Raw genomic sequence first — 15,976 nt, 5'->3', positions numbered from 1 at the left:
AGATCGCATTTCCAGTCCAAAGAATTCAGTGTCCAGCATGTAGCAATCTTGATTATATTCCGGTCAGGATGTGGCAGAGATGCTATTAGAAACAAAACAGCTAGTTCTCTCAGACAGTCCCACAAACATGCTTTATGGCATCTGCATCCTACTCATTTCAAGTGAGGCTTTACAGTGACACACTGGTGAAGATTAGTACACAACTGCAGGCAGATGCCCACGGCTGATTCAATTGTTTGCACTGACACTCACAGTTGCTGTAATTGCAGCTGAAGTGATACAAGCCATTGCAAAAATCAGACAAAGTGAAACCAACATTGTTCCACAGAGATTTTATTAGTTGAAACACAGAAATGTACAATCCACTGTTTTCTCTTGGAACGAGTTCACCACGGCACTTCCTTTTGCCATGCCTGCAATACTGTCTTCGGTGATTTAATAAAAGAAGATTCAAAAAGTCTCCTTAACAGCAGAACTTGTGCAGTAAGGACAATACATTCCAGCCTCACTTGTTCACAAAACTTTCCTTTTAAAAAAAAGTGATTAAACCATAAAGCAGCATATTGTTTTTAGAAAATCAGTGAGAGCTGAACATGTTCCTAAGTAAAGAATATTTCTAAGTCAGTTTTAGTTTTCCTGCATGCTCCGTGTGCAGCTTCTGTTGTTTCTTTCCTTTTTTCTCCTCATAATCACTGAACACCTCTAATACTTCAGAGCTGGTATTTCTAAGAGGAGTGACTATCTTCTACAGCCTATGGATGAAGAGAAAAATGGATGTTTAACAGTTGGCAGTATCCAAAACCTTCTTGGGAATAGATTACCATGCAGCCTGTCAAGCAAGTTCTCATGCATCACTGATGACTTCCTTGAGATCGCCTGCACTACTGATGGCTCAGACCAAAGGAGCTGAGATATCCAACTAGGAGCTGAAGATTTAACACATTAATTCCCTATTTGCAAACTAAAAGTGACCTTTGCAGACAAATTTCACTGCAAATGGAAATAACTTTGCAACACCACGCAGATTGTGAAGGCATTTTTAACATTTTCATTCTGGCACTGGAAAGCTTCCATTCAAAAGCTTGAGACTGTGACTGCATCTAATCCTACTTCAACAGCTTAAAAGAAATAAAACCTCCAAACTTACAGGAATGGAAAAAAAAAAAAGCCTGATTCTGTCTCATGTTCTCATTTGGACCACAACTATTTTTTAAATGCAATTACCCACCTATATACATGAATTCACTCACATTGATCAAATGGGACACGGAAGAAGCAAGGTAGCTATGACTGCAACCAAACCTTTAACTAAATTTCATGTTCTTTTGATTAAATAAAGGACATCATCTCCTCCCAGTAATTAAATTGGTATTAGACTTGCCAATATATTGGAGAAGAGATATCTAAATCCACAACATACTGCATCAGAAAGGAGTTCAGAGAAATAAAAGGCAAGTTTTAAATGTCTCCAGTTACAGCACAGCACTGAGGATGGTCAAACGCCCAGACAAGTTCACTGCAGAGAGACTTGTCAGATCTGATGCTTTGAACATGGGACTCACACCCTTCTCACAAGCGTTCCGCCAGGAGAACACACCTCGTGCATTAGCAGCACAAAAGAGATTCATGCCGGGAGTCAGAGACAGCCATGAAGCCATATACACAAATCAGAGATGCCACGGCACTGCCCAGTCCTGTGCTCTGGGTGGGAGAGCAATGTGCAGAAAGGGAGCTTCCACACCCTGCTGTGTAGCTACCTTCTGCCTATTGAGAATCTGCCTATTTTTCTGCAGTGCTTGACTTTATTACCCCAAATCTTCCAGAGTTCAGGGAGTGTTTTGACAACACTCTCAAACACGGTTTGGTTTTTCACGGCCCTGTGTGGAGCCAGGAGTTGCACCTGATGAACCTCGTGTGCCCCTTCCAACTCCGGATGTTCTGTAATGCTAAGATGGGCTAGTGAAAGGTGCTCTGTGAAAAAGCCAGATGGAGAGCACATCTGCAAATGCTGCAGTACCAAGCAGTGTTTCCTGAGTGGGAGGCTGTGATCACACCGTGGCTGTGCTGGAGAAGGGCATGCTCCCACACTGTGGGCACAGCACCCTGCAAAACAGGCCTGGCAGGGTGACCAAGGGAAGGAACTTCCTCTCTAAAGCAGACAAGACAGAGGAACAATTTACTGTGTGTGGAAGGCCAGGAGATGAGATACTGCTGCCCTCAACAGATTTACTGTAATAGCATTCAGGTACCCAACCAAATTCTGAGCCACACTGTAAAAAAACACTTATTGTTTCAGGCCAAAAGAAGAATAAGCATTAGTTCCATTCTATAGACCAAGGCAGGGATAGCAGCTGAGCCCAGCGCTCAACTGAGAGATAAGGCTTAAATACAAAGTCCTCCTTCATATAAGCATATACTGACCCATGTATTTCAGAAACCAGGCCCCTGAAATATGAGTCTTACCTTCTTTTGTTGCTTCTGTCTGAGGAAGTCAAGAACCTCCTTATGCCCTGTAGCCTTTGCCTGTGAGTAGAAACATGAATAAATCCTGCCATCCTGTGCACCAGGACATGCAAATACTTTCTTGTGGGAAGTAAGAATATATTACCACAATATAATTAAAATCCAATTTAAATTTTAATTCCTCTGAGATAGATGAGAAAGTTCTGGCTCCAACAATCTATTACTTGAGGACAGCACCAGACTTGAGTTCACAACATACAGCAACCCAGTTTATAGCTCCAGAGCAGCATTTACTTTTCCCAAACTCGTATTACCTGACAGCACCCACAGAGTTAGAGCACTGCATGCAGTATGGCCATGTGCACACTTACTACTTGTAGGGCATTCTTGCCATCATAACCAGTTTGCTCCAGGTCTGCACCAGCCAGGTACCAGGCGTACAGCCCATCCACATCACCTTTAGCTGCAAGGCTGGAAAAAACAAGTTTTTTCTGTGTTGGTTCTTTCAGTGTATTTCACTGTGCTCCTGTGTGCTGCCTATGAGCTCCACAAGCAAATGCTGAACCAGAACAGGTTCAATATGGCTGCAGGACAGAGAGGTAAGGAAAGGAACACTATTACAACAGCTTTGAATAGCTGAGCAAGCAACACAGCTTGATGAATCAGTTCCTTAAATTAATAAGGCTGTGCTATAAGTACTTACAACAGGCTGGTTTCACACAGTGGGTGTGACTATGACCAAGGGGGAAAAAAAAGTCATTCAGTTTCATATTTCACAACACGGTATTTATCTCATGAAGTGAGTTGGGGGGAGGGCAATGGCTGCATCAAGGTGCAGTTGAATAAGTGAGGGAACAGATGTGTTTGTAATCAGTCTGCCCCGTTTGAAGCCACTGAGAAAAACCCTTCTTAAGTTTGCACACTACCAGAAGTTAAAACAGCACATTTACGTGTTATCCTTTGGACAGCCAGCTATGATTTTTTTGAGTTCAGGTAATTTGTAAGATTTAAATAGGTAGCATAAAAAAAAAAAAAAAAAAGGAAAGGAAAGAGAAAAAGGCTGTTGAAGATACTTTATCTGCCATGCATAACAAGCAATAGTAAAGCTCAACATTAATCTTATAGAAATTAGTGAATTAACGTTTTCTGAGCAACGTATGCTAGAATGTTTCTTTGCACATCTTCTGGGGGTCTCACCTGTAGTTCCTAAGGTTCCTTTTTAACTTGTTTCTTCTGAAGGGCTCACAGCCTGCACGTGCACAGAGCATGCCTGTCCCTATCAACTCTGCAGGCTAAGCTGGGAGGGCTGCCTCCGCATTTCTAAGGATAAAAACACACCAGGCCACAGAACGGAGAGCAGCTCCTTGCTGCATGCTGGGACTGTCTGAGCACAGCTCCCTGATAACCATCAGGTGAAGCTGTAGCTCATTATGAGGGGGAAACCCCCAGTACTATTAAGTTCAACATTCGCTGCCTGAAATGCTGCTTGCTGTAGAGGAACGGCAGTGATGGGCTCCGGAATGATGAATGCCTGGGCAGACCAATGGAGAGCAGGGTGTGCAGGAAGATGCAAGGGGCAGCCGGTCAGGTAAGCTTATGGAAGAAAGCCTAAAAGCAAGTCTGAAAATTTCAGTTCTCTGCTAGACCGAAATCACCCCTGATGTTGATTAAATCTCTTAAGTACCTGAAAAAATGTTTTCAGGGGAGTGGAAGCCTCTAATTGCAGCAGCCTGAGGAGAAAGGCAGAGAGAAGCTTTCATTCACAGCAGTCCCAGAAGTTGTGCAGGAAAAGAGAGTGAAGAGGATCTCCATATTCCTCTTGCAACCCTGCCAGCCCCAGGGCAGGGCTGAGGCCCACAGCTGGGACTCAGGGAGACAGGGATGTGGCAGTGGGGTCTGACGTCAGGAAGAAAAGACCAGTAAGCCATTAATTACAATTGCTGTTACAAAAAGGGCCTCTCAGAAAACAGATGAAATAGAGGAAGCAAAGGCAGTCTAACAGGAAACTCAGTGGGAAGCCCTCAAGGAAACTGTAGAAAAAAGTAAACTTTAGTAAAGAAGTGTTAGCAAATCAGAGAAGTTGCTTAGCAGTCACTTCAGAACACAGTAATTACTGTTCGTAAAGACTTGCTGTTGACACTGAGAGGTCCCAGAATGAAGGAATGAACAAACCAAAAGCTGAGCAAGTGGGCTACACTCAAACACTTGGCCTCAGAATGTCACTGCAAAGTGGAAACCACTCTGGACAAAGTCAAGAACATTCAGAGCTATTACAAACACCGGGCAATTCAGCTTCATCACTGTAAGCAGCAAACTGCACTTAGAAACTAAATACCTAATTAGCACCTTTTCAGAAAGAGCAGTTCAACTCACAGTACCACAGGTCAACAGCATGAAGTGGTCTCTTTCTGTGATATTAGCACAATCCAAATACACAGAAGTATCTTCAATTTTGCAGCAGCCATTTACCGATCAAGTTAAATATGTATTCTGAGGACTGTGACCAGAGAACAAAATACAATGGAGCTTGCTACAGAATTCAGATACAGCTCTGAACAGAAGATACTGGCCATTCATTAAGTTGATTATAATCAAGAACACCATGAAGCATTTTCTCTAACTTCAGATCTCCACAGCCAAGCCAAACGCATCTGCATTTCCTTCATACTGTAAGTGTACTTCATAGAGTCAAACATATATATATATATACATATATATATACACACTGTGTGCAGCAGAAAAATCACAGAGATGATGCGCTACAATGTCATATCATTTTTGGAAGAAATGATATGATTATGCACTATTTTGCAGTTTCAGCATTGCCAATGTAGTTATGATGATGACAGGAGAGCTAAAATACTAGAAACAGTGATAATCCAATTATGCTGCCTCATTTTCTGCCTCCCCGTCACACCAGTATCAAGCAAACAGTTACAGCTGTTGGGCAAATTACACCAAAAAGCTGCTTGGGTTTCAGAGGGCTGAGAAGGACAAGAGCCAGTGCGGTTCTAGACCTGGGAAGGAATGTGAGCAGCTAAATGACACTTCGGGTTCCCTCCTGCCACCTACAGTAACAGGATTTCATCTTTCCAAGGAACACAAAGCTCTGCTCTTCTGGTGATTTCCTATTTCAGTGCTTATATAAAACAATCAGGAAAGACCTTCTGTTTTCGGATGCATCATCAACATTTATTTATTTTTTAAAGAAAAAAAAAAATTAAAGTACAAAGCATGGGTTGTCCCATCCTGAGCATATCTGGGAGTGCTATTCTCATCCAGTATTTCCACATCTCTCATAGCTGCAGCAGACTTTTTGTAAGACAGGAGGCATTGTAAGCTTGGCCCCAGTTTGTACACAGACACATTTATTTCTTCTCTCTCAGAACTAACCCTCAAAATTTATGTAAAACTAGGAGCATCTTATTTCACAGGTTTTTTGCACTTCCATTGTATATAATTTTATGTAATCTCAAAAAAAAAATGACATAGGAAAGTTTGGTTTGGTTTTATTGCTTCTACTTAATTTTGTCAAGTACAGTCTTGAACAATGTCTCAGTTCTATACAGACTTCTTTCCTATCTAAAACAAAACCAAAAAGCAACTGTTCATCAATTGTAGAGCATGACAAGCCTTCAGAGAGTATGGCTGCATGCCCCAATATGTCTGATCATGGCCTGTTTCTGCAAAGATGCCAATGCTATTGCAGTAAGAGAAGAGATTCTGCCATTTTTAATAGACAGGATGCTAACACTGAGATCTGTTTTGCATTTCAAAACAAAGCTATGGACCAGATTCCCAGCATCAACAGAGTGATTCTAAAGAGCAGATTAACACCTCTCACTTCCTCAAAATAAAGTAAATGATGAAACCATGAAAGATTTAACAAGATCACTTTGGCTGCATCCATGTGCATCTCCACTTCATACATGAGTTCTTATGTACACTGTCCAAGTCCCAGCTCTGGTGGGTACTCCTTTCCCTCTCAAATATCACCAGAGCCAACAGAGCACATTTATTTTTATCTCCTTCCCAAAATTATGAGTCTGAACATAAGGAAATTGAGGAGGCAGGGCAGAAAATTCAGTGTTTGTGGCTTTACGGGAAAGTCAGTTTGTTTGATGATAGGTAAGTAGTAAAGGCAAAAACGTGCTTCTAGTAACAGAGAACTGTATGGAGAAAAAAGATGAGCTGGTTAAGGGCAGTAACCCAGAGAGTATCAGATAGCAAGCAGCTTTGTTGTACTCAAATCCAAGAAGCAGACACAAAATCATAGAATGGCCTGGGTAGAACAGGACCACAAAGATCATCTAGTTTCAACCCCCCTGCTATGTGCAGGGTCACCAACCACCAGACCAGGCTGCCCAGAGCCACATCCAGCCTGGCTTTGAATGCCTCCAGGAATGGGGCATCCACAACTTCTCTGAGCAACCTGTTCCAATGAAATCCAATGACATACTGACATGGGGACAAATTCAGAATGGTACAAACTGCACCTTAAGGTACATTATATAAGGATAGAAGAGAAAATAGGAAAATAGTTCAGATCAGGTGAAGGGAAGATGTTACAAACAGCCTGTTCTATCAGCAGCTCAGCCATGTGAAAATGCTGTTTTTATATTTACCTTACCACCATTAATAAAATATCTCCAAACCTCAAAGCAAAATATTAGTTTTGAACAAGAAATCATGCCATACAGATGCAGTATGTGCCACGATCCCTGAAATGCTGCGACACACTGTGTCAGAAGCATTTTCTGTTTACAGGCCCCTTGTTCTCTTTGTGGACGCCCCACTCATGTCAGGCAGCCAAACAGGTTCTGCACGTGGTGCAGCACTAAGCAAGGGGCCAACTTATTTGCAGAGGAATTCTCTAAGCCACTCCTCTCGTCTTGATGGATGGATACAATGCAAAGGAAGGGCTCACTTCTGTGCTATCACCTGCAATGCCCTGTGAAGCACATATCAGTGGTAAAACTCCTATTATCCAGTCTTCCCTGAGTAAATTACAACAACTCAAAACCTTCAGCTTGTATTTGTTCATTCTGGAATTATTTAAAGAACAGGGTTCGGTCCCTACAATAATGCATACTTACCCAGACCTTACAGATTTGAGGACGATGCGCAGTCCTCAAATTGAGACTTGCCCTGCCCTGATACAGAGGCTTGTATTGAGGGATGTTTTTGTTGTTGTTTGTATTTCAGAGGAGAAGAAGAAATGAAGTAAAAACAACCAATAATGATAGGAAATTAATAAAAGCCTCCTCACAATTTTGAACTCAAAACCTTGAAGGGAAAACGCAAAATCTGGTATCTATTTCTTTTTGAAATATGTACCCTTAGCATTAAAGCACATAGATATATTAACAGCAACTGTATGTAAAACCTGCAACTGTACTGCTGTAATAGAAGATTATATTCGCTTAAAATTAAATACAGAGGTGGTGAGCACTTGCTGTTTTGGAGTGAAATGCATTTGAAATGCATTTGACTTACATATTTTGAGAAAGACACTTGTTAAAGCCACTCCCATCAAGAAACAAGAGGATTTTATTTTAATAAGAACTATGCACTATGTGCAACTTTGTTTTCAAATAGAGATGCTATTCAAAAATCTATTTCCTTCTCACTGTTTGAGACTGAAATTGCTTGCAAAAAACTGTGTGCTGTCTTCTCGGTCACTTATCCTCACAATATTTCTTTACTTTGGAGCCCTCTTGACTTATTGGTGTTGCAGTACAGAGTTGATAATAAATTTCATCACTCTCTTGTTTCTTCATTATTAGTTTCGCACAGGAGGAGTCACATGTCATGTGCCAGGGACACAGGGAATAACTTCCTTGAAAGCTGTTCTCCATTCTGAGCGTCTCCTCTGGAAAATCCTTCCCTTCCATCTCAATTTTAGGGCCCCACCTTCCCTAAAATCACATTTACCTGCAAAGTATCGTTCCAGTGTTCTCCAAATCATGGCTTGAAAGATGCGCTCCTGTTTCTCGTAATAAATTGATCACCTGTATGTGCCTTTAAGAAAGAAACAGAAAAGAAAAAGAAACAATCACAGATTTTGAGAAATTTCTGAAACAAATTTCCTTCCCTTTTCCACAGAAACTCTGCCAAGCCATGGACAAGGCCAGCCTCTAAGATACTGTCCTGGGTAGAAAATAACATGACAGATTAAAAAAAATCACAAAATACATTTTCACGAGTGACCTAACGGAAGGTTTGGAACTTGGTTCCAAAGGGAGGTGACTGTGCTCCTCTGCCAAACAAATAATCTAGGTCACAAACCTAAAAGCATACTGTTTTCTCCAGAAAGGGCGAGATGGCATCAGCAGATCAGATTTCCTATTTCCTCTTTCAAATAAATTACTAGACCATACTTAGAGAATTAGAGTGTTGAAGAAAATACTTGAAGTTTCTCAAGCCACTGCCTAAACTCATCTGTATTAATTCAAAATAACAAGTAAGTTCACTTATTTGTGCTACATCACTTGCATTTTCTTGGAGGTAGCCACAGGCCTTCCCATTTTAGAACTGGACTAAACTGCTTACTTAATTCCAATGCTTCTCTTCAAGAAACTGCATCTTGAATGAGAAGTTACTTTAACATTATCCAGATTAAGTCTATGTAATCTTACATATTCCATGTAAGGTCTATCTTTATAAATTAAAAACTAAACACTGTAGTGGCAATGTGGGAATCATTTTGCTTTTCCAAACATGAGTTATGTGCCCTATCAGATGTATTTTTTCAAAATGTACTTAATTTCAATATATATATATATTTGTTTCATGGCAGGCAAAGCATTGCTGTAACAGCAAGCACCACAAGTTGTTTATCTGAAATATTTTCTCAGGAAGGTCCCTTATAACACAGCTTGTCACCCACAAGCATCCCCTTGAGAAAGTAAATAATATCACTGCATCCTATTTGTCAGCCTGCAGAGGAGAATGAATTCTACATTTATGAATTCTTAGACCAGTAATTAGCTGAAAAGTGTTATATTTGATACTGTGACTATGAAGAGCAAGAAAGCATTGACCACCACTCACATTCCCATCACTCAATGCGAGAACTATGCGGGGCTAAGCTGTGCAGCAGCTTGTTCCTATTTGCGTTCAAATGGCATCTATATTCTCAGAAAACTTAAGCCCTATCCAGCCCTATCACTTCTTACATTTACCCACAAGAGCGTTATTCAGACTTCAAGAGGCTGGCAGTGCATTTGCTGATATGTCTCATGCACAAGAGAGGTATCTGTCTTTAGACGTTGTTTCTGCTCTTCTATGGCTTTGCTAAAGCCTCAGAAGGACCAGTGGTTTAACTGATGTCATGAGCAATAAAATTCCTGGCAATGGTTCAAATGCGACTCCCTTTCTAACATGACAGCACACAACCAAGAGCAGTGCAACTGCTGGATAATTAAAGTATAAGTTTAGAGAAAAAGACCAATGTCTCCATGTTAACCTGCAGCGCAGAGCTGCTTGTCCAGTCCAGCTTCATCTAATAAGCAAAACCATGAGCACGTGCGGTGCCTGCGAGCTGCTCCTGTCTGCCTTTCCTTAGCTCCCTCTATTACCTAACCATGGCTCTGGCTCAGACACAGCCCATACAAACAGTGCTATTTCATGTTACTGAAATTAGCTTTTTGATACTGCCACTGACATTTATTTGCTCTCCAATGGAAAATATAACAGACCAGAAGTGTTTCTAGTGTCTCCCCTGCTCTGATTCTATTACTAATGATAACATTGAAGATTAAAAAAACATATATAATAATAACAATAATAAAAAAGTAAACTAGTATTTTAATGACTTCAAATATCTTCAAATATCCATTCCCATGCTCAAAATTTAAGATCCAGATAAAGACACCAGAACTTCTGGCTCTGACTTTGCAGCCACCACGAAGCTGCACAGTACGTATCATCCTAGGCTTTGACTTGGCAGACACTTACAGAAGGGAATCGACTTCAAAAGGCATGAATCACACATGTGAAACAAACACACATGTAAGAGTTTGCAAGGTTGGGGCCCTAGGGTATACACCTTCCACCAACTCTCTTTAAAGAAATGCAGGTGTAATGTATATCCAAACTTGACAGGCTTCATTCTTTTTAATGCTTGCTTCCCTAGCAACTGCAATGGTTATGGCAGGATGAGCTTAGTTTCACTTCTTCAGTTTTCTGCAGAGTATCAGTGGGAATTTTATGCTCTAGGATTGTAAGGACAAACTTCAGAATACTTTTCTAAACTTCAGTGTTTAAATTCTCGCTCTGCCTTCCATTTCCTGAAGTAATGTAAATGGAACCTTGCAAAATATCAAGTATTTAAATTTTTATTTACGTGGGAGGAAATTTTACTGCCTCTAATCTGATGTTCTCACAGCAGCACACCAGAAACTCCCTGTTTTCAACCTCTTACCACTGTGCTATAAGTAAATGGAAGTGCTTTTACTACATAAAATATACAGTTTTTATTCAAGACATTTTCCTGCTTAGAAAAGTTTCTGTTATTAAGAAAATATTATTCTATTGTTTTGAAAATGAATTATCCCTGGAGGGTACTCTAAGAAGTTAAAGGAACGCTACTAATTTTGATATGTCAAGCAACTGGCCTAAATTAACAGTGGTCTGTTTAACTTCATGCATAAAGTGAATGAGACTACATGTAAATTGCAGTTACAAATGAAAAAGCGGAAATGCAGTACTTTATTTCTCATCTAGAACTGGACTCCACATTTTACCATCTACAGAAATAGTCACGTAGAGTAAAAAAAACCCAAAACAACAACAAACAAACTTAAGAGACTACCATTGATATAGATCAAATTGCTGATCTATAAGCGTCAGTACTATGTTAAGATGCTTTTAAGAAGAGACATAACTCCTGGTCATCTTTACACGTTATGAAATGGAAAAGGAAAATCAGTCATCATTACACGATTTACATGCTAGGCTAAAAGGCAAGCTGCTGAACAATGTGACATAGAAAACTGAAGGAAAGCTGCTTTTAAGATGAGCGGATTCTGTACTGCAATTATATTCCAATTAAGCAAATATTAATTCTCAGAAAATGGGATTAAGCTGATGCAATATTCAGTAAAATTGAGAAAGTTACAATATGAAACATTATAAAGCACTGACTGCTCATTAAAGCTGGTTTTCCCCCTTCCCTTTCTGCACACAGTACATTGCATCAGGATAATCTTCACTTTCAGCACGCAACCATTTAATAAACAGAATTTAAATATTTCTGTAGCTCAAATCTCTTTAGTGGGTATCTAATTACACACACATAAAGCTGTCTGATCTTTGCCCATCTTCTTGCAGGCTTATCAGAGCGAAACGCAGTGTGAGTACACAGGAGATCATAAACACAAAATTATGAAATTACTTCCAAGTCAACTCTTCCTCTCATTACAGCAGTTGAAACAAAAAGAGAAACTGAAAATGGTTATGGTTCAGTTTCCTTTTACAGTTCCCAGTATCAAAATGTGCGTGCAGTTTTAAAGAGCTTAAGAGTCATAGCAGGAGTCTTAATATAGGAGTGGCAATGCTAAAGAATCCAAACAACAAGCTCATGTGAAATTCCTCAGGCGGTAGTTGGGTGCGGTAAAAAAAAAAGTAGGTGCCTGATTTGCAGGAACATCTAATGGTATCTAACGTTTTAGCATTTTCTCACATTGGACTAGAGCCACTTCTATTCAGCTATGAGGTTATTTGTTTGATTTGCTGTTGGGCTTGTTTTTGCTTTAAGACTTCAAGGGTTTGCCACTGAAGAGCTCATATATTCATAAGACAAAGCAACAACTTATGAGTCCATAGGGGATCATGCAGCAGGTATGGCAGTAGCACAGTGGGGCCAAACAGGACTTAATATCTCAAGTTAACGTGGCCTGTTGAGTTTTCTTGCATCTGGTGGTTGAGACAGGCAAAAAAGTTACTTCTGTAGCCAATGCAAAAACATGGCTGTTAGACCTGCCAGGGAGCAGTCTCCAGCCTGAAAGACCTGGTGAACTTGTCAATGTGAGAAAGCTGTAGGAATATCTGGGGACAGACACCCATGAAGACCATTACAGTTCTACCACTCCAAGCTCCTTTATGTAAAATAGCTTCTCTCCTGCCATCATACAGACTGAATATGAGATAAGGAGCTGAAAGTGGATCAAAGAAACAAGAGATTAGGGCATGCAGCTTCTAACACGTTGGAAGACCAGTGGCTCTATGAATCCCCAGGCTATAAAAAACAACTATTTTAAAATTAAACGTCTCCTAACTGATAACTTTTACACACTATGTCACGGCCGTCCCTTAAGAGCATGCAACATGGAAAAGACCAGTACATCACTTGTCCATGACTATCATTCAAGAACTACTGACATTCAGAACAACAGGAAGAGGAAATCCACAAAGCAGGCAGAGCCACACAGACATCTCATATTATTACGAGTGGGTGGAAGAGAGAAAAAAATATATATAACAAAAAAGTCACCCAGCAAGAGACTCAAGCAAGCATAGGTGAAAAGGAAAGACTAAAACATGACAACCTACCAGTACATTTTGTGCCAATTGAAACAGTCTGGTCTTGATGAGAAAGGGGAGGGCAGAAAGAAAACAAACTGCCCAGGGTCCTGCGTTCACACTTCTGACAGTCAAAATGAGTTTGGCTCTGTTTTATAAAGAAGTCTCATAGCAGAAAGTGGAGACCTGAAATTATGGACAAAGCCTTGGCAAGAAGGCAGCAATAAGTCACCTTATGCTAAAATTCTACATGCGTACAAAGTTTTTTGCTTTAATTTTCTGTTATTTCAAAAATAGTTTTAATTTAGGCTAGTCACATCCTTTGAAACAAAGCTGTTTTGTGTTATTTTTACTGCTGTCATTTACGCATGATCGCTGAGACAACACAAGGCCAAAAAAATAGGGATGGACTTTAACATTCAAATTGATGTAATGTTTATAAGCTTAACACAAAGTGGTATAGAAATTGTTACCTGAACTTGATCGCATTCATCAGTGGGGTAGATCCGTATCTGTCTCTAGCGTAAACAGTTGCACCAGATGTTAACAAATACTCAACTAATGGTAAATGCCCTTCAGAAGCTGCAATATGAAGTGGAGTTCGGCCATCATAGTCTTCACAGCTTAGGTTTCCACCCTACGAAAGGACAGGTCTTTCACATGCTAAAAAGGCAGTGGCTGCACATTGAATTGTTGGTACAGCAAACCACGACAAGCTGTACCGCCAAAATATTAAGCTTACAAGTTTATCTCATAGTGATATTTCTAGCACCAGTACAGGTATTTATTTCACTCTCCTTTTCTCATTCCAGCCCCCTCAGAAAGGCTTTTTGCTGCTCTACATCACACAGCAGCTTTGTGCCTACAGTCTCCTAATTTTGTCTATGTTTATTGTTATTTTCAAGATACATTTATCCTTTTTCTAGACCCATTATCAAAGCCTCTAGACTAGAGTTAGAACAAGGAAAATTAAAAGAAAGAGGTGTAGAAAATGATACAGGGTAATAGGTATTTCTTTTTTCAAGTATAATCCAAGCTAGAGCTATGGGGAGAGCCAAAATCCTGATTTAACACTGCACTGCATTTCACTTAAATATAATTTCCAAGTTCTTTTTTTTTTTTTTTTTTTTTTAAATCACGACAGATTTACATCCAAAAGCTGGATACTATGAATATGCATAAAGAGAGTTAAATGAAAGAAGGCAGCACAAATCATTTTAAAGCGTTCCAAAGTTAGCAGATAAGAACTTGCATATTAATCTACCTTTTGCAGTATTTTTGCAGTTCAAAAGAAAATGAAAGCAGCTGAGAACCAGATAGAGGAAAGAACACACCAGTTTTGAAGGCAAAGTCTGAAGTGCCTAGAAACTAGTTCTATTAGTCAAAGCACCTTGATTTTAAGGCCTATATCGTTGCTTCCCAGAGAGCATTAGCTTCCTCCTATCATGTACAATATTCCTATATTCAAGCTCTACTTGAATACCTATTCACAAACTGTGAATTTCACATTACCATTTCTGCTATGGCTCTCAGTGCGTCTATGTCACCCAGTTTAGCTGCAGCACAAGCCAAAGGTGGAATTAATGCATCTCTTACAGCTTCTAACTCCTGAGAAACAAATAAAAACAAACATTTAATATCAGCCTCACCTGTAATGTGATTAAAATCTAAGCCATAAAAATTCTGCCCTTACGCTTTCATGTAAAGTTTTCAAATTAGTCATCTGGATATTTTAAAATGGTAGCATTTTGTTCTTGGAAGGAAAGAAGTCTCATGTTTACTTTACATTTTGTATCTCTCCCATCCATGATTTATATTCCTCCCTAGCAACACTACAATTACCTGGTATCTATATATACCATTTAAAGTGCACATACTAATTACCATCTCTGCCCTGCCACAGTTACACATCAGTACAGTAAGAGAAACAGGGCTGGTAGGAGTTAGAGGAGATCATTATCATTTATTCTCGTCAAGAATGAATCAACTTTAGTCATGTGAGTCCTCAGATATTTGTGTAATCTGTACTTCCAAACCTCCATTTTCTCATACTAAAGAACTAAATAAATTCAGTATCCGTATAGCTATTAAAAATCTCATCTTCCCTCAAAACATGTCAAGAGGAAAGCAAACGCTTGTATCTAAGAACCAGTACTATAGTTTCTGATTTTCCAATTGAGACTAATATTAAAAACCACAAATTATACTTGTGTAACGCTTCCTCAGTATCATCCTTCTATGACTGCATGCACAATTAAGCTGTTATACCCCTTATTATTTGGCTTGCTCCAAACTGTCAATACATTTGACCACAAAAACACACAGCACTTTTTCATATCATTGATACCCTGAATTACAGCAACTGTCTGAGGCTTGTTATTGTAGCCAGGCAGCCAAGAAAATAAAGTCAAGATGGGGCTACAAAGAAAGAAAAAAAAAAAAAACAACTAACAAAACAGCAGATTTAATGTGTTTTTAATTAAAACCATTTTAATGCCCTGCTTGTCATTGTGTCCTTTCTCTCCACCCCAGCTGGTTAGCTGGGGCACTTGGTACTGAAAAAATAACCTAAAAGTTTCAGTGTTCCATTTTTCTTTCAGCTGTAAACTAGGTTCATTTAACTGAGTTTATAGATTTACATGAGTTTGGGTTTAAATATTTAAAGATATACCTCCTTGCAGCTGATACTTAGAGATCTGGCAATCACTTGAATAAACTTGCTATCTCTGAGAGAGATCTTGGCTCCTGTGGGTACAACAGTCATTTCTCCTCTTAGATTCTCACTCAGCATCTGAAAAGCAAGCAATCAAACCCTTTGTTAGCAAAGGAAAATATGATAGTAGTCTAATAAAATAACCTTAGGATCAACTAAGAAAATTGTTTGGAGGAATTATGGAAAGTGATTGAACGCAGACAGAAGATTAAATAAATTGTTACTGTCCCATGAAGATTGCAAGTTTGAAAAGAGCAGGGGGAGGGGGGAGAGAGG

General features: G+C 39.6%; 1 protein-coding gene across 1 annotated transcript in view; it reads right to left on the bottom strand.

Moving 5' to 3' along the window:
* Positions 1-725: 725 nt before the first annotated feature.
* ASPG (asparaginase) overlaps positions 726-15,976 on the bottom strand; it is a gene marked incomplete at both ends in the record, with an annotated part of 47,835 nt that continues 32,584 nt past the window's right edge. Inside the window, 7 exons of the mRNA XM_079536990.1 lie at positions 726-752; positions 2,464-2,523; positions 2,835-2,934; positions 8,398-8,484; positions 13,461-13,624; positions 14,500-14,595; positions 15,659-15,778. Coding sequence (XP_079393116.1) covers positions 726-752; positions 2,464-2,523; positions 2,835-2,934; positions 8,398-8,484; positions 13,461-13,624; positions 14,500-14,595; positions 15,659-15,778 — 654 coding nt within the window. The remainder of the gene's footprint in view (positions 753-2,463; positions 2,524-2,834; positions 2,935-8,397; positions 8,485-13,460; positions 13,625-14,499; positions 14,596-15,658; positions 15,779-15,976) is intronic.

The sequence above is a fragment of the Tetrao urogallus genome, assembly GCF_951394365.1.
Source record: "Tetrao urogallus genome assembly, chromosome: 6".
Classification (NCBI taxonomy): domain Eukaryota; kingdom Metazoa; phylum Chordata; class Aves; order Galliformes; family Phasianidae; genus Tetrao; species Tetrao urogallus.
The sequence above is the reverse complement of the archived record's forward strand: the minus strand, read 5'-3'. Positions and strand labels throughout refer to the sequence as shown.